General features: G+C 46.3%; 1 protein-coding gene across 3 annotated transcripts in view; it reads right to left on the minus strand.

The window, feature by feature from the left end:
• Positions 1–1,062: 1,062 nt before the first annotated feature.
• Positions 1,063–27,769, minus strand: part of FBXO10 (F-box protein 10) — a 65,944-nt gene continuing 39,237 nt past the window's right edge. Inside the window, exons 6-11 of one of the 3 annotated variants that reach the window (XM_090039068.1) lie at positions 17,314–17,384; positions 14,850–15,002; positions 10,562–10,837; positions 8,097–8,407; positions 4,944–5,125; positions 1,063–2,919 (exon numbers count right to left, since the gene is read on the minus strand). In XM_090039068.1, coding sequence (XP_089895194.1) covers positions 2,742–2,919; positions 4,944–5,125; positions 8,097–8,407; positions 10,562–10,837; positions 14,850–15,002; positions 17,314–17,384 — 1,171 coding nt within the window. In that variant the 3' untranslated portion in view covers positions 1,063–2,741. The remainder of the gene's footprint in view (positions 2,920–4,943; positions 5,126–8,096; positions 8,408–10,561; positions 10,838–14,849; positions 15,003–17,313; positions 17,385–27,769) is intronic. The other 2 variants (XM_090039067.1, XM_090039069.1) reach the window with 2 other exon arrangements.

A 27,769-nucleotide genomic window follows, 5' to 3' on the forward strand; every position in this document is an offset into this window, starting at 1 on the left:
GCCCTGCCCTGGCTCCACTGTGGTGCATGTCTGGGTCCCGAGGGCACAAGTACCAGGCAGGCAATATGCTGCAGATGAGTGGGGGGCTGGGTGGAGGTTCAACTGCAGGTCAGTGGCACCAGCCTGCCACTCCCCTGCAGGCATCACAGCCCGAGTCCAGCCCAGGCATTTGAAGCACAGTCAGTATGGGAGGCACCACAACTGCTGGGTGCTCCAGGGCTGTGGCCCTGGCTCTGCCCAGCAGAAGCAGCAGGGCAGAAGCACTGTCTCCAGCCCCACTGTATCCCAGCATCCTTGCCCTGACTCAGGAGGGCTCACTGCATCCTGGGATATTCAACTTAGGTAGAATAGCTAGTCTGGAATGGTCACACCTTAATGGAGTAGGAGCAAAATTAGGCGGACTAGAGAAAATCCTGCCCTGGGGTGGGATAACTTTAAGATGAATAATAAGTGCTTTAAGTCACTTAAACGGTGATAAGGTACAGACAATCCAGGGTTAGAGCTTTAGAAGCCACTTGAAATTACTGTGTAATAAGGCCCTCAGTCAGCATCAAATGACCAAAAGAAAAAGAATTTTAATGAGTATGGTTAAATTACTGTAACTAAGAAAAGCATATTGGTTTCTGCTGTTTGTAGAATCAGTGAAGTTTTTCTAAGGGTAGTCACCAGTGCTGCACTTCATACATGGTTTTGGAAATGTAGGGTTAGCTCTTTTCTGCAATCTTTTCTTGAAAAATGAAATTAAAGTAAGCCTATGTGGTTTTTTGAGGCAGATGCACTCCTATTTACTACATGTCCACATTTTCTGAGACCTGCTGTTATCAGTAACATGAGCTGTATTTCTGGAAGGGCCTAATGATTGTGGGAGACTGGTTTTGGGTAGACACCTGGATGGGCACCCACCACTCTCCTTAAGTCAGGCCAATTAACAGTGTTTCAGCCTGGGAACAAAGTTTTGAGAATGCAGACACTTCTGTAAGCCATGGAAAATGTCGTCGACAACGTGCAAGTTTGTCTGCTTGCATAGCTTTTGGAAAGGAACTAAGGAGGAATAAACTGCAACTTTTAAAATATAGCGTTTATTTTTGTCATATACATTTTTTATTACAAAAGTTCTTACACAAATCAAAGGTTTTTCTTTAAAAAATAACCCAGGGTTAGACCCTCAGCTGATTACAATGGCCATAGGGATGTCAACAGAGAAACATCACCTGGTAGCTGCCAAGGGTCTGGTATGTGCTGTAAGTGACAGAAAGCGAGATGGGTAAGAAACAGCCAGCAGGAACTCCCCTGAAGAGAAGGGTTCAGTCCCACAGCTGGTGTAAATCCAGTGAAGCCAATGGATTGATCCTAGTTCACATCAGCTGACGATCTGGCAGAAGGTAAAAAGTATGAAAGAGCAAACTCTGCAACTCTGACATACTGCAGCAGGCAGCAGAAATTTCTTACTACCTCACTACTCTCCCTAAATTGTAACAGTATTAGGGAGGCACACTGCAAGGCCTTCACACAGAAGGTGACCGACTTCCAAGCACAGATGTCACACCTGGATTTTATATAGGCAATCTCCATCTGAACCCAGGCTCGGGGCACAGGATTTTTCACTTTCGAAGATACAGCACTAGACATGGTTTGTTTCCCAGTTTCCCTTTCTTTAGTTACTATGATCTACCAGCTGAACCATCTGCCCTCATTTCATCCTTGCAAAAGAACTTTGGGATCCATTTGTCAGGACATTGATACATTGACTTGAGAAGTCTCAAGAAATTCTAGAAAACAGGGTGGACAACATCACATCTGTACTAGCTGGTAGCAATATTGGCTGAAGGGGGACCAGTCATGGAATCACTTTCCTGACTACCGTGACCAGTTCCTTATCGTGGATGACTCCTAATGATTAAGAGGACCTAATTTTATTCTGATTGCTCCACTTTGTTCACTGCCATGTTAGCATCAGTCCAGATCTTGTCATCTCCAGTGTTAGGACTCAGCTAACATCTAGACATAGGTACATCAGAAAGGCCAAGAACAAATCTTATGCTACAATTCAGAACTGTTATAAGCAGTTATTATTCCCTGTAGATAAACCAGATCACACAGGACACAATTTCAGTTTCTAAAACCCTACACTTCTGTTGCAAATACAGGTGGCTGTTGACAAAGCAGCTCTGCACTGTGAGGGTCTCAAACATGTACTTTTTAGATTTAGAAAATCCAAATAATCAAATAAAAATCCTGCCTACTTTTTTGTTGTTTGGTTTCTGTCCTGCATTGCCACGGGCTTCAAATCAATTCAAGACTTTAAGAAGTAGCAAACAGCTTTCATTCTTGTCCTCACGATCAAGTCTTTCTTTCTGTGCTGGGGAACAGTTCCAGTTCTTTGGGGGAAAAAACCAGTTTACTCCAAGCTTCATCATGAGGCTACTGAGGAGACAGTAAGCCAGACCCATCAAACAGCTACACATTGGCATTACTGAGCTTTATTCAGGGCAACTGATCTGCCTGGCAATTGTCATAGGAGTGATCCCACAGGTCAAATAGAAAAGAAGAGCTGATGGCAAGGTCTCCCTGCTGTTCCTGATAGGAATGCACTATGAGCTCCATCAGCAGCCAAATTGTTGAGTGATAAAAACAAGGAGGTTAAAATGAAGAGCACAGAGCAAAATCCTCTTCCTCCTCCCACAGAATAAGCTTCCTGGCCTGGTCTCTAAAAAAGACACTTGAGAAAACCCTTGTGGGAATCAAAGAATAGTACAGAAGATGCTCCCATTGTTGTGGCACCCCCCATCCACCCTCGCTGCAATCCTAGTTGTCATGGTTGTAACGCGCTGGCTGTTTGTTGCTCTTGAGACTCCTCGGGCTGTTACTTCAATGTGAGGTCGTGCTGGAGGGTTCTCCAGAGTCCATGCAATGTCAGACCTGGGGGGGACAGAAAAACATCCCACAAGTGTTCATTACCTGGGATGCAGTCAGGAAATATGGAAGGATTCTGTGTTCAGCCAGTGGCAGACCTCCATTTACAACCCCCCCCCCCCGGGAGACAGTTCTCTTATGAATTTGACTATTTCTAGAGGAAAAATTGTCAAAATATTTCATTTCAACTAAAGCACAAACTTAGAAAACTACTTGATCAAGTGTATGCAAATTTCACCATCTATACTCTGTTCCATTTAAGCAGCAAGACAAAAATGCAAGGAATGTTGGGATTTCAGTGGTGTTTCAAACTTTGAAAAAAAAGGAAGCTGAGGGATGTGACTTCAAAACTGTTGTTGTAATTTTGTTTGCTATTTTTGGACAGTTCTTACCAGTGCATGCCAGCATCAGGGATGGGATGGCATAGGGGAAGGTAAGCTGTGACAGGGAATCAATCTATATAGTAACCCAGGCTAAACTTGTTACATGGAAGAACAGGTCTGTCCTGGGATGAAATAAAAGCTGCTGAGGGTTTAATCGTAGCTGTTGACTGAGATTCTATTTATACTACAAATGCCTTCCCAATATAGCTGTACTGGCCAAAAGCCCTAGGGGGGATCCACTATATATACTTGCAAAAGGAGCTCTGCCAACAAAACTTTGCAGTGTAGATTTGGCCTTGGGAGATTTTAATGAACAAATACCTGGAACAGTCCCAATCCCATCAAATTTCCACCTTCCACCAAATGTTTGTTTTCTTTTGCCTTGAAACAATGGAAAGCAACAGACCCAGCCTCTGAGGACTCTAATTCACACAGGCTCACTGGGCTGACAAGTAGCAGCTCAGAGCGAAATACGGGTAGTACTTGATCTCTCTTAGGGCTTTGTGCTGTAGCCCATCAGAGACAAACCATCAGATACCTCAGTCTGTAATCTCTCTCCAAAGGTTACATGATACCTTCATGAGCAGTGGCTAATTGGAACTGGCCTGTTTCAGATCATGGTCAGGAGAGCAATCTGGAACTCCAGAGTCCTTTTGGAGGACTCTGTCAAAAGCCTCAGCCTTTCCAAGTGAATCTGTAGTGGTGTTATGACCGTGATGGTCTAGGAAATATGGGAGAAGCAATTTTTTTTTGGTGTTATCTTTCATTGGATCAACTGTATAGTTGGGAGAGGTGTTGGACATCTCCCTAACATCTGCCCCAAGTATCAGAATGAGAGCCATCTAACATCAGTTTCTTAGCCACTTCCCACTGTGGCAGTGTGTCCTGGGGTTTCTCAGACACAAGACTTTTCTCACAATTCCCTGCATGTCAAGCTGATCTAGCAATCCCATGGTAGTGCTACTGCTGTCATAGACAGATACTCAAGAGAGACCCTGGAAACTGCCAGGGTGAAAAATGGACATACTTTTGCTCATTCAAGGTAACAAAAGTGATACAGCCCCTGGGACTGGCAATGGAGAAACCTGTTCCTAGCATTTAAGGAACTCCCTGCTCACAACATGGCACCCACAGGGAACCAACAGTTCCACCCCGTATTTCTTGACCACTCTCTGACACCCTTGCTCTGAAATGTGCATCTCCCCCCTGCAGTTCTCACTCACAGACCACAGAAAACAAAGTAGTACCTATGTCTGGGAATGTGCTAGCCCTCCCTATGATCAGATATCTCTCGGGGAGAGCCAGTGGAAGAGTGCCTGGTTTCCTAGCATGGGAACAAGAATGTCAGGCCTCTCATTTGGCTGTCCTGTCCCCAATGGAGAGGGTGGCTTCCCAGGCAAGAGAACCAATTAGATTTGCCTTTCTTTCCATTACCCAGACTTCTTTGCAAAGGTTCCTTGCTCCAATTAGTGCTGCAAGTTGATCCTACAATCTCTGAGATGCTTTGTGTCTGCAGATAGCTGCCTCAACAAGATAAGACACAGGGAAATGAAACAGGCTTATGGTTTTCTGGGGGTCCCCAGAACGGGGAGGGGTTCTTCTGGGTTGTAGGCTCATTCTAACCACCATGTCATGTCAGTGGCTTACTTTCTCTTGAAGGTGAGAAGCTTGTTGTTCTGGACAATACAATCTTCTGCATTTGACACCTGCTGCAAAATGGTTTTTTTGGACTTTCCTTGGTAAATCAGGTTATCCTGCACCAGACCCTTGGTTTGGTCAAGTATCAAGATCCCATAATCCTGCAATGCCTGGATCCTGTTCTTGGTTACCTGGGGAAAAGAAAAAGAAAATCCCAATGAGAGAACAAGGATGGTGGACTGTGTGGCCTGGGGCATATTTGAATGAGCTAACTGCTGCAGTTGTCTCTGGCACCTTGTCTCTGGCCTATTGTCAGCATGAAATAAAAACCTCATGATTGTTTAGCATCTGCAGTTCCGATTCAACAAAGCACTGAAGCATGTACTTGACATTAAGCCTAAACACAAGCATCTTCCTGGATTGGGCAAAAATGACAAAGGGGCTTAGATGAGTGGATGAACCGCAGGTCAATGGCCCCAATAGAACCAATCTACCTAAGCAAAGCTGCACTATTTTAAATCTTTTGGTCTTGTCTACATCATGGAGCCTGTTGCTGTAGCTGTGCAGGTGCGGTGCAACTGGGACAGTAGTGTTCCCTGTTGGACACATGGAGTACAGCAGCGGGAGTTTTTCTGCCTGTATAGTTAAGCCACCTCCCCAAACAACTGGAGCCAAAGCCAGTAGGAGCCCCTTTTGGCTGATGTAACTGCTTCTGCACCAGAGGGTTTCCTGGCCTGGTTGCATCAGTTTGGAGTTGTAATACCTTGACATTGCTATGCCAGAAGAAAGTTCTAGCATAGACTTAGGCCTCAGCTAAACAATTCTGCACTACACAAGACAGTCACTCCTTCCACACACTCACTGTTGCTTCTCGTTTATTAAAGCAGTTTGAAGGTAGGTTTAAACATCACCACTCTCAACAAACCCAAGCCTGTCTGTGCCCTAGCACCCCTTGCCTGCTTCAGAAATCAGTCCCAGAACGCAACTTGTGTGAGCAGTAGCTCCTATTGCTGTCACTCTTCTTGCACATGACTAGATAAACTGCTTACTTGTTCTCAGGCTCCTCTTGGACGGGTAAAGGATCCCAGCCAGTGCATGAATGAGAAACAGGAGCAGCAAGTAGGACTGGGGTTTCCATAAGTGTCTCCCACTGGACCTCTGCTGTCTGAATTCTCACCAGCTTCTTCAGGGTGAGCAGGGGGCTGGGGAGTCCTGGCACTGGGGTCTCCATAAGTCTTATTTAACTTTTTAAACTATTTTCTTGATCAGAATGTTTTTCAAAGGGTTTTTTTGCTCATGGGTAGAACCAAGACAGTAACCACCTGAATAGCCTGTGAGGCTTGCTGCATCCTTATTTCTGGGGCCTTTTGAAGAGCATGATGGCTATATCCCATCAATAATGAGAGTGAAGATTACTTTGATCCTCAAAATAACATTGGCAACTGTCCAGGAGCTGGCAGGGCCTTTGCATGTAATTTGCAAAAAAAAGTCAAAGCAAATGCTGCTCCTCCTGCTTTAATACAACGATACAGGCTGTAGTGGCTGGAAGTCTCATCACACAATGCTACACTGATCCATGTAGCCTGGCTGTCCAGGCTGACACAGAACAATGCATGTTAAGGTCTGCAGCTGCCTTCAGGCATATAAATGTAGTGAAGCCAAGTGCTAACCATATGTTAGAGCTTCTTGGGCTGCATTTGGCTTCTGGTAGGGCTGGTGGCTCCCTGGCCTAGACACACTAAAAGCAGCGGAAACACTAGCTCAGGGACAGGCAACCCCATTGCCAGAGTGTGGCACATGATGGCATCTTGCTTGGCATGTTAGCCTCAGGTTGGACGGCGGGGAAGGGGCTGGGACAGTGCTGCCACAGGGATCAGGTCCCTCATAGCTCCCCTGCTGTCTGCCCTGGTGCACCAACATCTTGCAAGGTGAGGTTGTGGAAATTTTTAAAAACATTGCTGACCCCTGCACTAGCTAATGAAAGCGGGAAGGTGAGAAGGAAGCTGGTCTTTGCCAAGGACAAGCAAAGTGCTGCCCACCTCAGTCACTATTGACTGGAACTGCTCTTTCATGGAAAAAGGGCTTCTTACTGAAGAAATAACTGCATGTCACATCCTAGGAATTATCACAGTACTAGCTCCTAGGGGGAAAAGCCAGAAATGTTTTTGCACAAATATAAAGTCAGTATTGGAATGACAAATGAGTTACTAATTACTAAGTGTGGCCTAGTAGACAGAGCACTGACCTGGGACTCAGGAGACTTAGTTTCACCTCTGGTCTGCTAAGTGAGCTCTGGTGAGCCACATCCTTGTTCTGTGCCTCAGTTCCCACATGGGGATAACAGGCCTGACTTCCTTCCTGAGTAGGGTGGCCATCATACAGGATACTCTGGTTTTCTGCTACTCTGTCCTCTGTTGGTATGAAACCCAACACCTTTATAAAGGCATCGGGTTTCGTACCAACAGAGGACAGAGAACAATCAGACTGTCCTCTATGATGGCCACCCTATTTCTGAGGCAGTTTGGGATCTATGGTACTATTACAACCATGTGGCAGCCCAGAGATTCAGGAAACAATCTCCTAGGTACATGTCTCTTAACTGGTATCTATACTGGGCATGAGCAACGCCAGCTGTAGGTTTGATAAATCACAACCAAAGGGATGGGAAATGTGTAATGCTGTAGTTTCTCTTGGATTATCTCAGTGATGTCACAAGGGACATCATAAGAGCCTGCCAACTTCAGGCCATTCCTGTGAGAGGGACACTTGCTATTTTCCCTGCTCTGGCATGACTTCAGTTGGCATCTGTGGGTGTGTTTACAAGTGCTCTGGGGTGGAGGTGAGGAGGGAGGGCTTTCATTACAGCAGCTCCAAGAGCCACTCTAATTACAGCACCCTCAGCATCATGTGTATTCAGAATGGTGGTGAGGATGCTTCATCTAAAGCTCATTCCACAAGCTTTAGTTAAAGTGCCCCAATGTCATTTTGAAACACGAGGATGACAAATACATATAACACAGAGGCTGCTGGAGTAAGCTAATTAGCGCACTTAAGTGATTAATGGAGTCTGCTCCAACGCATGCATAAGAGCAGACATCTTCCACGTGTACCCGTGCCCTGTGAAATGAGTAGCCCATCCCCCACATTGGTTAGAACACGCACCTTCATGTCTGCTGTCTGTAACAACTTGAGGCCACACCCAAGATTGCCTATGATGTCATTTTCAACAATGACCCCATCCCCCTTGCAGGCAATGCCATGGCTGCTATTGTCATATATCCCGTTGCCACGGAGCTCCACTCTGCACTCTGTTTCCACAAGGATGCCCCCGAGGCTGTTGCAGGAGATGCTGTTGTTTGCTATTCGGGTGAGCTGGGTGCTCTGAAAGACCGTGACTCCACTGTCCTGGTTGGCATGGATGGCATTGGCAATGATGTTCAGTGCTTCACTGCTCTTGATGTACAGCCCAGCAGCTGCAAGAAAAGGTACAAACCTAGTCCATGGCTTTCAAAAACAAATTTGCCTGGCAGCCGAATCTGGGCTTCAACCAGGCAATGCTACCTTCATCTCAGGACATCCTGAATGAGCAAGGAAGGGCTTCACAGTTGCCCTAATACATCCCAACAGAGTCGGTAGCTCTACCCTACCCATACCTCACAAGCCTAGGAAGCCTGGGCCAGGTCAGTCTTTGGGAGGGCTGGGTCAGCAGGTGGCACTTTTCAAGATCCTGTGACCACTGTAGGAGCTTCATTATGGTGGAAAGTGTACCCGGGAGCCTTTGACCACACACGGGATTTTCTCACTCCTCCCTACTCAGCTCTTACATAGCACTTTGATGTGTAGATTGCGGAATTTGGGTTCATTATTCCCCTGTTGCAGATGGAGGCACACAGAAGTGAAGTGACATGCCCCAACTCATCCAACATGACATTAGCAGAGCTGGGAACAGAACCCAGCTCTCTCACATCCCACACTAGTGCTGTATTCACTTGGCCATGATGCTTCTTGGCACAGAAAACTGTCGGGGAGTACCACTAGAAGCTGGTGCAGCCACCTGGCAACCCACCCCACAGACTGAAGAAAGGAGGATCGAATTCTGCTCAGCCTATACGGCTGCAATGCTAATAACACCAGTGCCACTGCCCCAGTGCTTGGGTGCTCCACATTTTGGCCCCATGGGCCACATGAGTGGTCAGGCCAGGCTAGATCAGGATTTGGAGCCTGGCACTGCCCCCTCCCTGCCCTGTGTACCAGGATTAATTCTGAAGGATCAGCACCACCCCCTCTCCATCCCATGCACCCCAGAATTTGATCTCGAGGGCCCAGCACCATCCCCTCCAGGCCCCCCACACATGGATTGGGTGCTGAGGCCCAGCACTGTCCCCACCCGACCCTGTGTACTGGGAGAGGGCACCCTATTCAGCATGCAGGACCAGGAGCTCTCCATGGAGCCAGAAATCTGGCAGCAGGGAAGTGACAGCACTGCTGCCTCGGCACCGAATTTCTAGACCTGTGGGGAGCCCTGTGGATGACATGGCACCACAAGCTGGATCTGGCCTGCGGACCAGGTCTTGAACACCCCTGTCCTAGTGTAATACCAAGCCAGATTTAGCCCACGAAGCATGTGCTGTCTGATCTTCTGGGATGGGAGGCATTATGTTCATGAAAGATAAGGCTGCAGCAGGGGAATAAACCACACTGACATTGGTGACATGTTAATGCTCTTACAGTTACAACCTTTGAATTTTCCCTCCTTGCTGTGTAAGAAGCAAGAGTCACAGAAGGGAAGAGAAGGGCTTGGGACATGTAGTCCTTCCTCTGGGCATCCTCACTGGCAACTAGAAATGTATTAAACTCAGGGGTTAAGGTTCATAAGGAACTGTGTGGCCTTTTCCTTCTCTTTCTTTTTCATTGCTTTGTGCCCTTGGCTCTGTTCTCCCCTCAGGGTAGGTTTGTAACTCCCACTAAAGTCTACATCCTATGTGCTAGGGAGGAGCAGCCTGATCTTAAGTTCTGGGTTTGAACAGACACAATGATGCCCTCTAGACTCAACCTAAAGGGTGATCAGGTTTGTCTTTTTTGTGTTCCTCAAAGTCTGGCAATCCCACTGGCCTCCCCAACTACACTGCAACACAGAGGAGCTGCAAGGTAGCGCTTTTACCCACTTACGATGCTCTTTGTAAGTTATTCAGCTGACATCTGGAGCTAGAGCAAAAGGTGTGCCAGCCACCCCCTCCTTTCCCACACTCCACCCTTTCAGGGGAGTATCAGAGCTCGACACAGAGTGGTTGGAATGGGTACATTTCCAGAGACGAAGCCTGGCAGATGTCACAAAATGGCTGCAGAATTGGGCAACATCCAGCCATTCCAGTTTGGAGTTTGAACCTGTCTGTTCTGCCTGGTGGACCAGGCTGCTACACCCATTTGCCATCACTCTCCTCCATCTTACCTGGACTGTTTTGTGAAGGACCATGAACAAGTTTGACCTAGTACACGAACTGGGGTAAAGAGCAATGGATTGCATCACATCTTTGCTCTGCTGGAATGTCATGAGCACTGATTTGGCCTCTGGTCTGTGCCTGTAGCGTAGTAGAGACAGGTCTAGCATCAGGGCCCACCATACTCACCTCCATTGTGGTTGATGCTGTTTGACTCTACCAGTGCCACACTGATAAGCCGTCGGGAGGCAAAGCGCTCATCCTCACTGTCCAGGTCATTCTCCCAGATGGCAGCTTCCCCCTCATCATTGAAGCTCTCATTGCCTCCTTGGTTGGCAAGATAGTCATTGGCGTCATCTTTGCGGCAAAACACTGCCACCCCATAGATGCTGTTGTGCCCAATTTGGTTGTTGGTGATGTGAGGGAGGCTGGATGCCATTATCCACACACCACAGCCCTTGTTGCCTGCAGAATGAAAGCAATCCCTTGGTCAGACCTGCACTGCAGCACCACCCACAAACCCCAGTCAAGACTGGGGCCCCATTGCACTGGGCACTGCATAGACTTACTGTCCCTGTCCTGAAGAGCTTACCATGTACACTTGTACTACAGAGCCAAGGAGAATTCTGGGGAAGGTGGTGCCAACTGGACTGGAACTCAGAAGTGATGGTTCCCATGCTGGGACCTCCTGCCAGTATGTGGGATGACTGTGGGCAGCCATGAGCTATCCCTAGAGCTGAATTAAGGCCCTCTCCTTCTGCTACCACTTCTTTGCTACATGTGTTCAGGCCCTGGGGCTTCCCTGCAACATGTGCATCTTTGAGGCCAGATTTTTAGAAGAGAGTTTTGTGCCTGCTCCCACTAATTTCAGTGCTCTTACTGTCTAGCCTGACAAGGTCAACTAGGGCTTCCAACTGCTCTCCTAATACCAACAGCGATAACTCCCTTTTTCCTTAGTGCAGATGTGCTGGCACAGGTGTTCTGTAATCCACATCCTAATGATCTCTGGGCATCGCCCTGGCTGGGGAATGCCCTAGGACAGTAGAGCTACCCAGCTGCTCCCACCTAGGGTCATCCATGCCATCTCCTGCCTTGCACCAGCTCTGTTCCTTCCTCACAGTTATTTATGTGCATGCAAAGATGTCTCCCACTGGCCTTTATGCAAGGGCTTCCTTACATGTTCTGAAGACACAGGTGATTTATTCCTGCCCCCCACACACACACACAACCACCCCCTGCTGAGACATTGCTCCCCTCTGTTCCCCTCATTATACACTGTCAAGCTAATGGGGTGGGGGCGAGTCCCTTTGTAAATCATGTAATACCAAACCAATGGCAGTAGAAAGACACAATAAAATATACTGCTGTAATAACCTTGCGGGGATGCTGCCAAGGTGGGAAAGGATGCACCTCAGTGGTGCTTCTCTCACTTGGTGATTTGCTGCTACCTTTGAACAGACACACATCCTGAGAGGGAGGCTTCCAAAGGCAGGACCAGCCAGCACAGATATTTAAGTCCCCGGCTCCAGCACACAATCTCTGCCTTCTCCTCACGACAGTGGTCTACAGCGTGGAACATGCACATTGGCAGATTGTGAGGAAGGCGTAGGCACTACCTCACTGTAGTTGCTTTTACAAGGGATGATCCAGTGGCCCTGGAGGGGCACTGCCAAGCCTCAGGGCAATGCCATGTGGTGCAAAGGGCCCCTGCTGATGCTCTAGATGGCCAGAGGCACGAGCCACAACAGTTCAGTAAAAGGAGGATTTGGGAGCAACTCTGGATTTTGAGATCCACAACAAAAAGGGTACCTCCCCTTGCAGACCTGATCACCAGCGCAGTCTCACATTTCTTTCCAGCATCTAATTTTAGAGGGACTAAGATAACTAAATCAGAACCTGAATTTCTAACCTAAGTATTTGGGAGCTGGAGGCAATGAATTTGGAGTCTTCTACACACATGACCTTAGCCTTGTGGTTAATGCACTGCGTTGGGGCTGTGGAGATCTGGGTTTTGTTTCCAGCTCTCTGGGTAAGCCACTAGAGCATGATGTGTCTCAGTTCACCACTGGAGAACTGGTCCAGAAAGGGTCTCAGAGAGCTGGGGGCAGATAATGACAGCGAGGATGGCCCCACAGGCTCCCCAAGTTTGCCCCAAGCCAGGGTCCAGGTCCAGGCTGGCTATGGCTGCAGAGAAAGTTGAAACTATGTTGCTGCCAAGGTCTCTGCATCTTCTTCACAGTCTGCTGTATGGGCCCGCAGCACAATACGCAACCCGGGAAAAACAAGGGGAGCATGTGGGAAGCTGATGAGCTGAGAGGGGGATGGGTTGTGGAATTGGCAGTGGGCCAAAGTGCACAAGGAACAAAGCTGAATGATGGCTGCTGCTCCCACATTGCAGAGGTCAGACCCAAAGTGTCTCTTGTTAAGAGATACGCAGCATATATGCAGGTGAAGCACCTTTGGTGTGGCTTAACTTTTGCCAGCACCTGTGAGACCTGGGTCTCATGCAATGCCAGTGCTGGGTGTGAGCTGGCCCAGCACCTCCATGCCTAGCTAGTGAGAGCACTGGGCAGCCAAAGGCCACAGGGCCCCCTCAGTTCAGGCTTCTCCTGGATTCCCAGTGCCAGAACAGCTTCAAGACTTAGGGCACAGCTCTGGGCAGGACAGAGTGGCCTCCGCCCCTTGGATTCCCCAGGAGTTGAGAGCTCTCACACTGTAGCAGGCTCAGGATTTAGGGCTCTGCAGGATCCTATCAGACACAGTGCTTGTTGGCTAAAACAGTCTCATGTTAAAATGCATTAGGAAGAAAGCTGACAGGCTGGAGTCCAAATTCTGCTTGCACATAAACCAGGGGATTAGCCCAGGTCTAAGCCAGTCCTTTATCCCTACAGCTTTTCTGCACTGTCACAAACTCTGATCTGGGACAGCTATCAGGTCAAGCCCAGCATGATGTTCTCTCTCTTTCTCTCTCTCTCACACACACACAAACACGAACACATTGTACAGAAGGCTAATTCCACTGAGAGATCTAAAGAAAGCAACCTCACACTACATACACATCCAGCTACTACCTTTGCTCCATCTGATGTGCCAAAAGCCAGACCAGTGCTCCCTTTCCCTCCTGCAGAGCAAGCACTTCCCTCCCTTTCACTGACCTCTACCTAGGGACTTGGCATCTTTCCTCCCCTTAGATGCATCTTTCACTGCTGTATCCTTGCTTGCCTCTTCCCTTAAGGACTGATCCAAAGCCGTGGAAATCAACAGTGGGGCTCCCACAGATGTGAATATGGGACATGTACATTCTGTGCCTTTCCTTGCAATGTACAGAAGGGCCTTCAGCAAAGTGGCCCATAAGCCATTTTCATTTTGATCTGCTGGAGCAAGGTTTCAGAGTGCATCTATTCCACGTAGGAGGGAGGTCCCTGCACTGCCCCAAGCACAGCACTCAAACATGGAGCAGTGAGGCCATCCTGGCAGTGTCCCCCATGACTGCCTTTTAAACCTCAGTATCTGGCTGACTTCAGGGGGCACCACCAGACGAGCTTCTCTTCTAGATTTGGTGCATGCAAGCAGGAGCAGGTGGGCAAAGGTGTTCCTCTCCCCAGACATGCTGGGGCATGATGACGGCATACCCTCAGTCACTGCTGTGATGTTTCTGTGTAAACAAGCCTCACAAGCCAGCTCTTATGATATTCTCTCCCTTTTCTTTCAGACAGGGTTGGGGATGCTGTACTCAGCTGAGTTTCCCTTCCTCTCCTATGAATTTGTATGTCATGTTACAGATCTCTAAAGACACTTGTTCCAAGACATCCCCTGGCTTGAACTGAATGAGGCCACTGCTGGCCCTCTGTCCTACTGCTCTCAGCTCTATGCAGTCAGGGTCTTTCCCCAAACATTTCCAAACCTTGACAGATGAATGCCACAGCATCAGTGTAAGCGAAGATACAACCATTGGGGGCTGTTTTGAATCTTCTTCAGTGCACTCCTACCTCTATCACATGGACACACAATCCTATAGATTGGGGTGGATTTTCTACCAACTTCATGTCTGACTTCAGGGTCACAAGGCTGCATAAGGAGAGAAGACTTGTTGCAGTCTCCTGAATGCAGTGAAGAAGAGTCCAGGAATACACAAATTCTAGAGCTGACACCTGTATCTCCTCCATTGGAAACCCCCAACCTTATATGGGGGCTGGGTCAGAGATAGACAGCACCAGATGGAGTAGCTACCTCCAGCTGGGCCACAATCTCCATAGACAGCTGGCATCAGTTAGAGTAGCCTCCCAGCTGCTCTTCCCTGTCATGAGGCAGAGAAGCAAGGAACTAGAATTAATTACTAACCAGCCTCCACTGGCTTTGCTTAGCACAGAAGCCAATGGTAGATGGCTAACTAAGCCAAAAGCAGCAGGGAACAGGGAAGCTCAGGGAAGGAAGGGGAGAAGATTCCATCATATTCCCCATATTTCTAGCTTCTTACCATAAATGGTGTTTCCCTCGATAAGCCCCTTCCCACGCTCTCCCACCACCACTCCATCTGAGTAACCACAGCAGATCAGGTTGTTCCTCAGCACGGGGTCGCCGCCACGCCGGATGTCTGCCCCGCCCCACTGATTCTCCCGAATGACGTTTTCTGACATAGAACAGAGGGAACATTACCAGAGAAGGTCACTAAAAAGACAGTGGCTGCATCCTATTCACAATCACAGCCCATACACCAGGGGGTTTAGCTGCTAAAAAGCAGGCATTTTACAGTCACAATTAGTGCTGGAGAACTCTAGGCTCTTCCTGAAAAGCAGTGCAAAATGCTTGTTTGGAACAGGAGCACAAGGAAAACCAGACCACCCTTGGGAATGTGTGTAAATGGTGCAGGCAAACATCACTCTGCACAGACCCATGTCAGTGGCACAGCTGGGAGAGTAATGCAGAACAAATCTGGTGAAGTCCTGGCTCCCCTAAAGACAGTGGCATAATTTTGACTGACTTAAGGGAGGCCAGGACTTCCAACACCATTGGTTCTAGGCTAACAATTTCTTCTCTTCTTTTATCCTATATAAATGGCCTGAATTTCCTGTAGGTGAAGGCAGTGAAATTTTTTACTGGGGTTGCAAGACTGGATACTAAAGGAGGAATTCTATAACCTTTGTGCACCTATATGGCACTTACCCAGTCATGCAAGTAGCACTTTTGGCACCTAGGCACAGTTGCAGTTCTATATCACTACAGCATGGACTTATATATAAGTCTGTATTCATAAGCTGAGGATGCACAGGAGACTAGGAACTAGCTGGGTACATATACAGCTACATATACACTTACTTGAGTATAAGTCCTGGAAAAAAATGAGTAGAACTTGACAGCTGAGTAGCTAGAGCATTCACCCATGAACCAAAAACTCCAGGTTCTAGGCACTCCTTGCCCAGAGGAGACCTAAACCTACAACTCCTTGACTTCGCAGGTCAAGCATTCTCCAGGCTTTTCTCCAGTGCTGCTTTTGAAGCTAAGCCACTGCACCTGTTATTTAGCACTACACCAGGGGAGCTTTTTTTTTCCCTAGTAGGAGCAAGGGTGCAGCCATCTCACTGAACCACACACCCTTCAGCTTGTTCTTTTCCTCCTGGCCCTGTCTTGGTTGCCTTTAGGTCCAGCATTAAAAGGAAGGATGGAGACAGACTGAACAGTGCTTGACCTATGGCTTGGTGATTAGCATACAAAGGTCAAAAAGATGCATAGTCAAGCCCCCTGGTGGATAACAGGGGCCTAAAACCAGGTTTTCCATTTCCTGGGAAGTGCCTGAACTATTCAACTATTTAAGCTGGATCACAAACAGGATGTCTCCCTCCTTCTATTTTTGTCTGGCAACAATTTTGTGACTTGGGTGTGTGTTCTGAGTCTATGTACATAGCTGTGTACCTGCCTGGCCAATGTGTAGCTTACTGCACATGACAATATACATATATATACTTACCTCTCCACCCTGCAAGAGTAACAGAGTTGCAAACTGTGCATAAATATAAAAAAGGCCATTTACACAGCTGGATAACAAAATTTCTCTCATGAATACTATTCTATTCACTCGTACTATTCTTTACCGCATCACATAAGGGTGCCAGCCTAGCACGACATAGACATGGCACAGAAAAAGAAAACACAAGAAAAGCAAAAGTAGGACAGATCATTTTTCTTCAGAAAGGCTTATAACAAAAAAAGAATGAACTTAAGTGTTATATGTGCCACACTACAACCATCTTTTGAGGCTGCGTATACATTAATAATTCACCTTCTCTTAAGGGCGATTATTCTTTTTTGGAAAAAGATGTATTTGTTTAAATGAATGTCAGAGAGCCTGTATTTACTGTTTTGGTGGAAAATAGGGTGACAATGATAATCTAGTCCTATGTAATGACAGAAAAAATTCAATTAGTATAACTAAGCACAGCTCCAGGCTTCTGCCTGTAATTCCAAATGGAGGGCAGTGATGTATTCAACAGCTTAATTGCACTTAATATTATCACCAGTTCTACATAATTAATGTCCTTCCTTCACTCATATATGTGACTTCTGGGGAAATCACTCTGTGATGCCAATGAAGGAGAATAACATTAAGTAAACTGGCCCTCACTACTAACCAAAAATTATGGGAGTAAAATACAGTTCACATTGTACACTGATTCCCTACCTCAGCTCCACAGACAACAGTGTATGAGACAAGAGGAGGACAATTTCGGCTACAGAACGCACCAGTTCGCAACCTGCTTTACTGCTATATTGACTGAGAGCCAGTTATAAGATGGACTCCTGTGAAATTATATCAGCTAAGAACTGCACCCACTCAGATTATGAAAGAAACACCTTGGCAACAGAGATGCAGTGAAATAACACTTAGAAGCCCAAAGTTCATTAAGAAGTATTGTCTATTACTCACAACAAAGGTGTTTTCATACCTATTATTTGGCCTCTTCCATTCTCATTCACTGCTATTCCAGCTGCCAGACCCTGGAAAATATGGTTTCCACTGAGAAAGAAAGGAAAACAAAGTCACCAAAAACTTTGTCATATATTGTGCATTAAGCATACTGGCTTGCTCTAAGATTTTATAGGTTAAATTTACAGGTAAAGTTGCCACAATATAGTTCATAAGTTACCAGAGAGCTCTTTTGTTCATAGGGCCAGCTTCCTGACTAGCCATAGGCCCCAGTTCATTTTCTTTCATGTGAATTTCTCATGCCAGATAGCAACAATAATAAGGCAACATGCAATAAGAGAAAAAATGAATTCAGAAGTAGATATATGCGGAGCCGAAAAAGACAATGGCACTACAGACATTTGGCTAATTTTCAAGTGGTCAAAAGTATGAATTATAATATCAGACGGGAAATTGTGCTAGAACACAGATTGATGGGAACAATCGTATAATTTTACGCATCTGTTGTTGGAATGAACCTCCTAATACAAATCGTATTTGTGCACTCTGTATACAATAAGATAAGCCAAAAATGATGAAACAGCATGTTTGAAAAGCATTCTCAACTCAAACGTTTTCAACCCTGATCACCTGAGCAATAAACAGTAAATGTGATGATGTACCTCAGAAACAATCCATTAGCATATTGCAGAAAGGATTGCCTCCTCACCCCCCACCCCCAAATCAATGAAAGGCAAAGTACAGATCAAAGAATCGTCCAGATTTAAAGTCGCTTAAGTTAGTTCAGGTTGGTAGATTCTAGCCAGACGCATCAAAGCACAATGCACATGGCCCACAAAGAACTGTTTTGAAAGCACCAAGGGACAGGACGTTACAGTAGCATAACTAGCGGTAGACATCAGCTCAGTCAGGTAAAACATTCTGACAATTACTACCCCTGGTAATCAGACCTGCCTAGCCCAGGCACGAGGGGCAGCACAGGCCATGGCCCATGCGGCCAGTCCCGCGGACCCCAGGTACAAGGTGGGCAGGGCATTGGAGTGACCTGACTCACTTCCTGGCAGTGGCACCTCCTTCTGGCTGCAGCAGCCACCACCAGACCCAACCCCACTGCACAGGCACCCCTGGCCGGACAGAGCAGTGGGTGGGACCTCCATTGAGACCAACCCAAGACCCGCATGGGCGGGGCATGCTTGGCTAGGCAGAAGGGACGGGGCCATGGGTGAGGCTCCTGCTAGGATCGGGATCATGGGGCGGTGACCACGCAGCACTGAGGCCCAGGGCAAAACCGTGAGCTACCATTTGCACATCCCTGCTTCAGCCCCGGCCCTGGCCCTGGCTCCAGCCTTGCCCTGTCCCACTCCCAGATACTGCTCTCCGCTTACCTGCGACCCCATCCAATCCGCCTAGCTGCACACCCTGCCTGCCCGTGCTGTTCCGAGTCAGTCTCCATGGAAACCGTGGGATTGCTGGGTGGTGATGGCACGGTGCAGGGGCCCTGCAATCTGCTCCCCAAACACCCCTCCTGCAGAACTAGTGTCCATCGCAGAGGCATGGGGGGGAGAAGATCACTGCTTTGCCCTGGGCCCCAGCCCTGCACTGTCACCACCCAGAAATCCCAACCTCACCCTGGCCCTGCCTACCCACCCAGGCAAACACAGAGCAGAGCCACTTAGGGAGTTTTGGTGAGCTGTTGTGGGCAGGACGCTGACCCAGCGCGGTGGGGTGGGGACAGGGTACTGGCCCAGCTCATGACAACTCACCAAAACTCCTTTAGTGGCCCTCCGACCCAAACAGTTGCCCACCCCTGGGTTAAGACTTAATGCCATCTCAGACCTGCATAACTGTGACTTGGCACTAGAAGCCCTGGTGAGCAGGGATGTGGACAGGAGCCAAAACCCTATCCATTCTCTGGGGTAGGTTGGCCTGTAGTTTGGAGGTGGAGAAACCACCATAGGGGCTGTGGCTTCTTTCACTGTGCAGCAAGCAGGAGCCAGCTGGAGCTATGAGTGGAATAATCTTGGAAAAAAAAAACTATATGAAGTGAACAGGCAAGAGGGAAGAAGCAGAAAGAAGTGAAATAAAGAATTAAAATAAAAAGCACCACATTTTTGCATATGTTTCACTGAATTGGGATTGGGGTGAGTTAGCTTATTTTTCACATCAGGGCAGAGCTGAGACCCAGCAGGCTCACTGCATGGGTTGGCTAAGAGAGGTGCTGGCAGTGCCATTTCAGATGAATAGCAGTTCAGTTCAATTGAATACCATGGGGAAGGGGAAACTGAGTCATAGCACAGTGGCTAGTAGCAGTGGGTAGAGGAGCGATAGGTGAGGATGGAGATGGTTGCCTAAGGCTGAACATCAATTGCCTATGCTCATTAGCAGTTAATTAGATTTTTAACCACTCCCCTTGTATCAGCAGCCAACCAGCTGAATGCAGAGGGAATTCAACCCCCTTCCTTGGCAAGCAGCAAACTGATGAGCTGTACCTGGGTGTTCAGTGCTGTCAGGGTGTGCTGGGATTGCACACCCTAGGGAGCAGGAGCAGTCAACACCACCCCCTGGACAGTAGAGTTCAGGATTGAAAGCTTGCCCAAGGAGCAAAGGAGTGGGAAGGGCTGGGGATGGTGCATCTTGGGATGCTGCAGAAATCAAAATAGAGCATTTTATCTCCCCAGAGCAGACTAACGATACCCTGGAACAACCTGGGTAAAATGCATTGAAGAACCCATGTTTGACCTGGCATCGCTTTACAACATTTAGAGGGTATTTAGCATGGGTTAACAACCTTTAATGGGAGAATGATCCTGTTTTAAGTGCCTTTATGACAGTTTAAAGGTAACCTGTGACATCACTCTGAGCCTGATCCTACCTCTATTAACACAAGGATTACTTATAGGTACCAAAGCTTACAGTATTGTACCAAGTGTCTGACATCTCTTATGCAACACCAGCTGTTGTTTTAGATCCCGTATGCTAAATTTCATCACAATCAGTGATTATCAAAACCTGGGATACCATTGACAGCTACAGCCAATCTGTGTGTAGTAAACCACCTCCACTTGTGGCCTAGTCTTAACCAACAAGTAACATGGAAAAGCCAAGATATTTAGGTTCTTTTATACCATGGGTGTCAAACATATGGCCTTCAGGCTGGATGTGGCCTGTGCAGCCCCATAATCCAGACCCTGCTGCACTATACCAGCCCTATGCTCAGTGCCTGCAATGCGTGCCACCCATGGTGCTTGCTGGGGCTGTGTGCCAGGCTGCACTGCACGCAGCACCTGCTCAGACCAGCCCAGGCAGGTGCCATGTGTTCTGGATTAGGCATATGGGTGGGTGGGGGGTCCGCTGGCCTGATCCCACCTGTGGACCAGTCCTGTGCCACTCATCCAGCCCACAGGGTCAGATGAGATTGACACCCCTGTTTTACACCATAGGGAAGCCATGGTACAAAAAAAAGCACTTCAGGTTGTGACTGAAAAAACAAAGCCGTTTGGTTTGCACATTCTCACAGATGAAATTACTTAGTACAAAGCCCAAGGTCGTGCACTGGGGAGTAATATGAGCTTCTACAGAAACATGGGAGCTCATCAGTTGGAAATCACAAAACAACAGGGTTGGAAGTGACCTCAAAGCATATCTAGTCCAACACCCTACAAGAAGTACAGCTGGAAGGGACCTCCATAGGTCAGCTTTCATTTACATGTTTTGAGAAAATTACAGTAATATTGCAGCATCATGGATCAGCCTCTCTAATGCACACCTGAAACACAATAAGAGTGCTTAAAACATACAGCAGTTCTGGAAAATAGCTATTATTCTGAGAAAGCTGCTGCCACCTAACAAAGGAAGAGAGCTACATTCCTCCCACAGACACACTGAGAATTGCTCCATTTGGTTAACTTTCCAAGAATGCAATCTCTGTTCTGACCTAATTCACTGAATTGGTGGAAACATTTTGTATGACACCAGCTTAATCTAGACACCCAGTCACTTTGAAATGCTTTGGAGAAACTAAGCTTTCTCTGTGTTTTATTCCGAAATGCACCAATACCATGTAAAAAAATCACTGCTGCTTTTTACTCTATGTGTAATTTGTAATGTGACCTCTATGTGTAATTTGCAATGCTAGAATATCGATGATAGAAAGATGTAATACTCTAGGAAGGGGAATGATTCCCTGTGTAATTCTCCATCCCAGAATTCTGAAAGAAATGGCCCATAAACTCCCAGGTCCAATAGTGAGTACTGTTAATGAATCTATCAAATTGGAGAATAGAGAACATAGTGCATACATTTAAAAAATAGGTAAAAAGTGATCTGGACTAATACAGGCATATTAGTCTGACGAAAGAAACATGCAAGGCTTTAGGACATATTTTGAAGAAAATCAAAGGTATGGATAGGAATTAAAAAGGGGATAAAATACAACATGGATGTACCAAAGAGACATCCTGCCAGAATAGACTTTCTCTGATAAAAAAAAAAGACTTTTCAGATCAGGGTGCTCAATCCCTGACCCATGGGACAAATCTAGACTGTAGAGCCATGCCATCTGGCTCGCAGGGATCTCCAAGAGTCAGGAAATTTGGCGTCGGGGAAGCAGGCAATTAATACTGCCAGTCCTACCCTGCTACCAAATTATTAAGCGCTGTGCAGCCAGATCCGTAACCACCCAGGGCCACTGCCATGCAGCTGCATCAGGGCCTGACCACTCCCTTACCAGCTGTGCATGGACAGATTGGGGCCAGGCCATTTTATGTGGGCAGACCAGGCCTCCACTATGCCTGCCCCACATGCTGGATCAAGCCCATCATCTGGACTGCAAATAGACCTGGCACCACCCATCTGGCCTGTAGAAGGGTTGGAGCAAGGGGGAGGTTGGGCACCACTATTTTAGACAAAAGAAGTGCAATAGATCTCATCTACCTGGACATCAGTAAAGGATCTGATGTGATGCCATGAAAAACTACTAGGTGAATTGGACAAGATGTGGTTTAGCAGAGGAATTATAAGGAAGAAATGGTCAAAATGAAAGATGGCAGTGAATGGTACTGAAAGGTGAAATGAAATGACAGGCTAGAGGGATGCTAGGGGTGGATTTCCTCCAAGGTAGGTCTCAGGACCTTCCTGGTTTAATAATTTAATTACTGAGCTTGGTACAAAAGGCAGGAGTGTACAAATCAAACTTAATGAGGACACAAAGTTAGGAGGAATTGTCAACACAGAGGAGGAAGAATAGAACTAGATCAACTTGAAAACTGGAGTCAGGGAAACGGGATGAAATTACTTAGTACAAAGCCCAAGGTTGTGCACTGGGGAGTAATATGAGATTCTACAGAAACATGGGAGCTCATCAGTTGGAAATCACAAAACAACAGGGTTGGAAGTGACCTCAAAGCATATCTAGTCCAACCCCCTACAAGAAGTACAGCTGGAAGGGACCTCCATAGGTCATCTAGTCCAACCCTCTGCCTGAGGAAGGACCATCCCTATCCAAACCATCCCATACAAATCCATTATTAACTTCTTAGCAAAACTACACAGTCAACCCTGACCCAACCACAAGACATAACAACCTAATCTGACACAGGTAAAGCAGGAGGACCATGATGGCCAACATCCTGCTGCTGCAAAGATTATTAATGTGTGCTCTAGAGTTCCCAGAAAGAGAGCCATGCCCCCCACTACAGAGGAAGACCAAAAGAAACCCTGCACTCCATACCAATCTGACCATACCAATTCCTTCCTCACCCCAAATATGGTGATTGGTCTGACCCTGAGTGGAGGGCAAGACCCTTTAGGTAGCAACCTCCAGGCTTAAGTCTCATCAAGTGCATGTCAAAATCCTAAACTTTTACTGCAGCCAACACTCAATGCTGCTGAGGAAGGTTTAAATAAAAACCCTGATGCATGTAGCAGCGGGAGAGGGCAGGGGGGGAAGGGGGAGGAATTCTCTCCCAGCTCCATGAGGCAACCAGCAAAGCAAAGAAGCATGGGAAATACCCAGAGTAGAACACAGGCATAACTATACTTATATCAACTCTGAGCATAGCTGTCCAATCTCTTCTTGAACACCTCCAGTGATGGAGAGTCCACACCTTCTCCAGACAACCTATTCCTTTGCCTCACTGCTCTAACAGTGAATAATTTTTTTTCCTGATATCTAATCAGGACTTTTACTCCCAGATGATACCTGACCAACACTTATCTGGCCCTCTCTTGAAAACCTCTAATGAAAGAGATTCTACAATTTTCTTAGGCAGTGTATTCCTTTCTGTTAGAACAGTAAGGCAATGGAAATTTTTTCTTGATTTCTAGTCTAAATCTACATTACTGCAATTTGAACCCATGCCATCTTGTCCTGTTCTCTATGGTAAGAAAGAACAGTTTTCTTCCTCTGCTTTATGCAGCTACTCAAATATTTTAAAAAGTTGCTTTAATCTCCCTCCTTAATCATCTTTCCCCAGAGATAAACATGCCTAATTCTTTAAACCTTTCCTCGTATGGCTTGCCTTCCAACCCTTATAGTGATTTTTATCGCCTGCCTCTGGACCCTTATCAATTTCTCCATGTCCTTAAAAAGTGGAGCCCAGAAATGCATACAATACTTTAGATCAGGGGTCAGCAACATTTTGGAGCAGGGCACCCCTTTAGCGGAAACTAGCTCTGGGTGCAGGCCACTTCCAACCTGGCTCATACCACTACCGCCACCACAATCACTGTGCCTCCCCAGTGACCCCATCACAGTTTTGCTCCACCACCTAGATGTATAAGCAGACCCAAGGTTCACTATGAGCCACCAAGGTGATGAGGCCATAAAAAAGGCTAATGTAATCATAGGATGTATCCCTTGAGGTGTTACCAGCAGAGAGAGGGAAGTATAAATGCCATTGTATATGGCATTGGTAACTTGATCTGCAATACTGTGACATTTCAGTCATCCCTGTCCAAGACTCAAGCTGCAACAGAGGCAGAGAAAGGCTGTGAGGGTGATCAAGGAGATGGAGAATCCATGTTATGAGAAGAGATGAAAGAGCTTGTCTAGTCTAGCAAACCAAAGGCTGACTGTTATCTATAAATGCCCCCAGCCTGAAGAAGAGCGACTCAAACTAAAGGACAGAGCTGGCACAAGGACAAATGGGGATAAACCAGCCAGAAAAAAATTAAAGGTTGGAAATTAAAGTTTGTTAACCACCAGAGCAGGAAAGCTTTGGAACAGCCTCCAAATTATGAAGGCAAAACACCTGACTGCTTTCAAGACAGAACTTGCTAAGTTTGTGGAAGGGATGTGGAGCCTGCAGTAGTGAGGAACTGGCTTCAGTGACCCAGACGGTTCCCATCAGCCCAATGTTCCTGTGTTCATTAAAACACAGAATTGTATCAACAACACACCTGACTCCATTATCAGTTTCTCCTTCTATCTGGAACAACCCAGGAGAAATCCTGCATTTCCAGCAAACTCCTCAAATCATGAGGGGTAATATATTTCAAAACATTGCATAGGATCTGCCCTAATGACAAAGGTGAGAGAGAGATTCATTAAAGAGCTGACCCTAGTGTGGAAATCCAACCCACAAGCAAATATTTCCCTAGTGGCTTATCTCTGGTTGACATGCTGTTTTCCATTGAATGCAGGTGGATCTTTTATTGCTTGCAACTGTACTGCCTGAATTTAAGGCAAATTTTCAGTGCTCAATTACCTCTTAATGCTTAGTTGGATTGCTCATTTTGACAGCTAGAGGAAACCAGCATTGTTCCATGAGCACAACAGGAGTATAGTGAGGAACATACTGAAAGCTGAAAACATTAATACAGGGCTCCACAATTAAAATCCTATAGACTCCTGCTGCATCGTGCTCTCTGTATATTCACAGGTCCATGGAGGTCACTGTTCCAAAGCTCAATGCCTAGGAGATATGCCTAAATAGCACTTCAGGTGTTCAAACGACCCCACCCCCTACCCTCCTAGCATCTAATGCTGACTGTCCCAGAGGGTATATCCTCTTGGACAGTTTTCTGTTGATGACTGAATCAAAAGTGAAGAGCTGTGGTGCAGTCTGGTGGCACTGAATCACTTATGTCCTGTTTTCAAGGTCCATAGTGTTTAAAAGCAGCTGAGTTCACCAACTGGGATAAGCATCATCATAAGTGGTTTAGGAACTAAATCCCATTATCAAAAGTGCCCCAGTTGATCTGGATCTCAAGTCATGCAAATGGAGTTCAGGCTTTACAATGTTGAGTAAAGTTACACCTAAATACAATTAACAATCTCTGCCTAGCTCATTTAGGAACCAAAATCTTGCCTCAAAAGTGATATAACCGTTAAGATCCTTCCAGTGAGACTAGGGTCCAAAGTGCCTAAATCACTCTGAAAATGAGACTTCAGCTCCTAAGTGACTTATGCACTTTTAAAAAATGTAGCTCAGACCTTACCAGGGACTTAACAGTAAACTTCATCCAACTGGCCCTGGTGCAAAAGATGGCTGCTAGGACCACTGGGCAGCTGGGTTTGTGGGCCTCAGAAAAGGGCAAAAAAATCTTTCATCAAATGGGGGGAAGGTGTCACCAGAGAATGGGGAAAGAAGGTACTTTACATACAAGCCACTGTTTATTTACTTTTATCCATGTCTACCTGCAGGTACTTAGACACATGATAGGGGTGTTTAGTATCTGGAAGCTTGGACACAGCCAGTATGGCAGTCCATGGATTTGCAATATACATTTGTGTATCTCAGCCAATTACCAAACCACGCAGATTGTTCTTGACCTCTGTGTCTCCATGGGGACAGGACTGGGTTAGTGAGTTAGGTGACAAGAACCATGAATGAGAGTGCAGTGTGCTAAGGCACAGTGAGAGTAGCACAGTGACAGGGGTAGTAATCAAAAGAGTGCATCCAAAGCCCGGACTCGCAAGAGTGCTGATGAACTGGTGGGGGCAAAATGGGGAATTTACATTCAAATATGCTGATCAGCAGTGATTAGGAAAACAATGATACCTTATACATAATACATTTCCTTCCCCTAATGGAACCCCACAGTAAATTATCCCTGCCTGTTCGTTCCACCCTTTCCTATTTTACAGTGTCAACTGATCTTGATAGCTCTTGATTACAAGGTATCAGTATGGTACTTTGGAAGGCTACTACTGACATTGTGACCAAGGTCAAAATGGAAGTTGTACAATGAATCATCTGCTCTTCATTGTCTTTTTCCAGACTTGTTAGTTATATATCATATAGAAGACAGCTCTGTCTTAGAAACTGTTCCTTGTCTGATGGAGCACTTTTGTTATCCCTTAATAAAGAAATCTCCTCTTGACCCTGGCAAATCTGTTTCAGATTTGTCATTTCTAGCTCTGATCTTGGAACAAGTGGTCTGAAACCAATACTTAAGCATTGCCATAAGAGGCTTTTAAGAACACTTGGAATCCACCACTTGGCATAAACTATGCACTAATGAGAAAGTCACTTAAATAAGGGCCTGCAGCATTTGGGCTTAAAGTACTAATAATTATGCATTATTTTTAGTGTGGGCAATCCCTTTTGAGCTACTATATGCTCCGTGCAGTTACAATTCTAAACAACATCTTCTTTATCATACCTTAAACTGGTGGCATAATTTGGTGCAGGTGAAAAAGGTGCCAGGCATAGGCAGACTGCTCTACACCAGCAGCTGTTTGAGCCTTTCACTATTCAGGTACAACTGACACCCTTCCCCTTCTACTTCCCCACCCCCATACGTTTTACCCAGATTTCAGCACTCTCTCCTGGGCAGGGTTTTGCCAAGCGTGTGAAATCAGCTAGTTATGCCTCTGCTTTAAGTTGCTGTGTAACATCACTGAGTTATTTCTTGCTTCATTCCACCCCAGAAGCAGCTGCATTTCAGCAGCAGATAAAGAAAGCTTGGAGCTATGAACTAACATAACTTTTAATTGCTTTAGGAGTGAGCTAAATTACTGTAACTAACTGTGAGTGAAATGGTTAAAGTTGCAATGGTTCTGCCACACTTGCATCACTACAGGAGCTGGCCGACATGACAAGGTACATTATAACAGCTTATACTCATATCCTTTGAAGTTGGTACAACTGCTATATCTATCTACCTGTACCCTATAATGCAATTTGGGTTCCTTTCAATGGAAAAGTACCTTATATTAATGTAAAGTATTATTATTACTTCCATTTAGTAAGAAAAACAAATCACTAAAAGGTAGTTTGACATCATTAAACTAATGATGTCAAATAAAAAAGCTGCATCATTAAACTAATGATGTCAACTAATGGTGGCAAATAAAAGAGCTGCAGCCACTTATTCAGCAATGATAACTATACTAACATTTTGCACTTGTACAGCCCATGTTCATCGTGGAACACTTTACAAATGATGGCCCTTGTGTATCAGTGAGACAAAACAAAGGATGGCTTTGCAGTTGAGACAGAAGACTGCCATTTAAGTGACAAGGGTTCAAG

The sequence above is a fragment of the Crocodylus siamensis genome, chromosome 3 (genome assembly GCF_052110815.1).
Source record: "Crocodylus siamensis isolate JL-2025a chromosome 3, ASM5211081v1, whole genome shotgun sequence".
NCBI lineage: Eukaryota > Metazoa > Chordata > Crocodylia > Crocodylidae > Crocodylus > Crocodylus siamensis.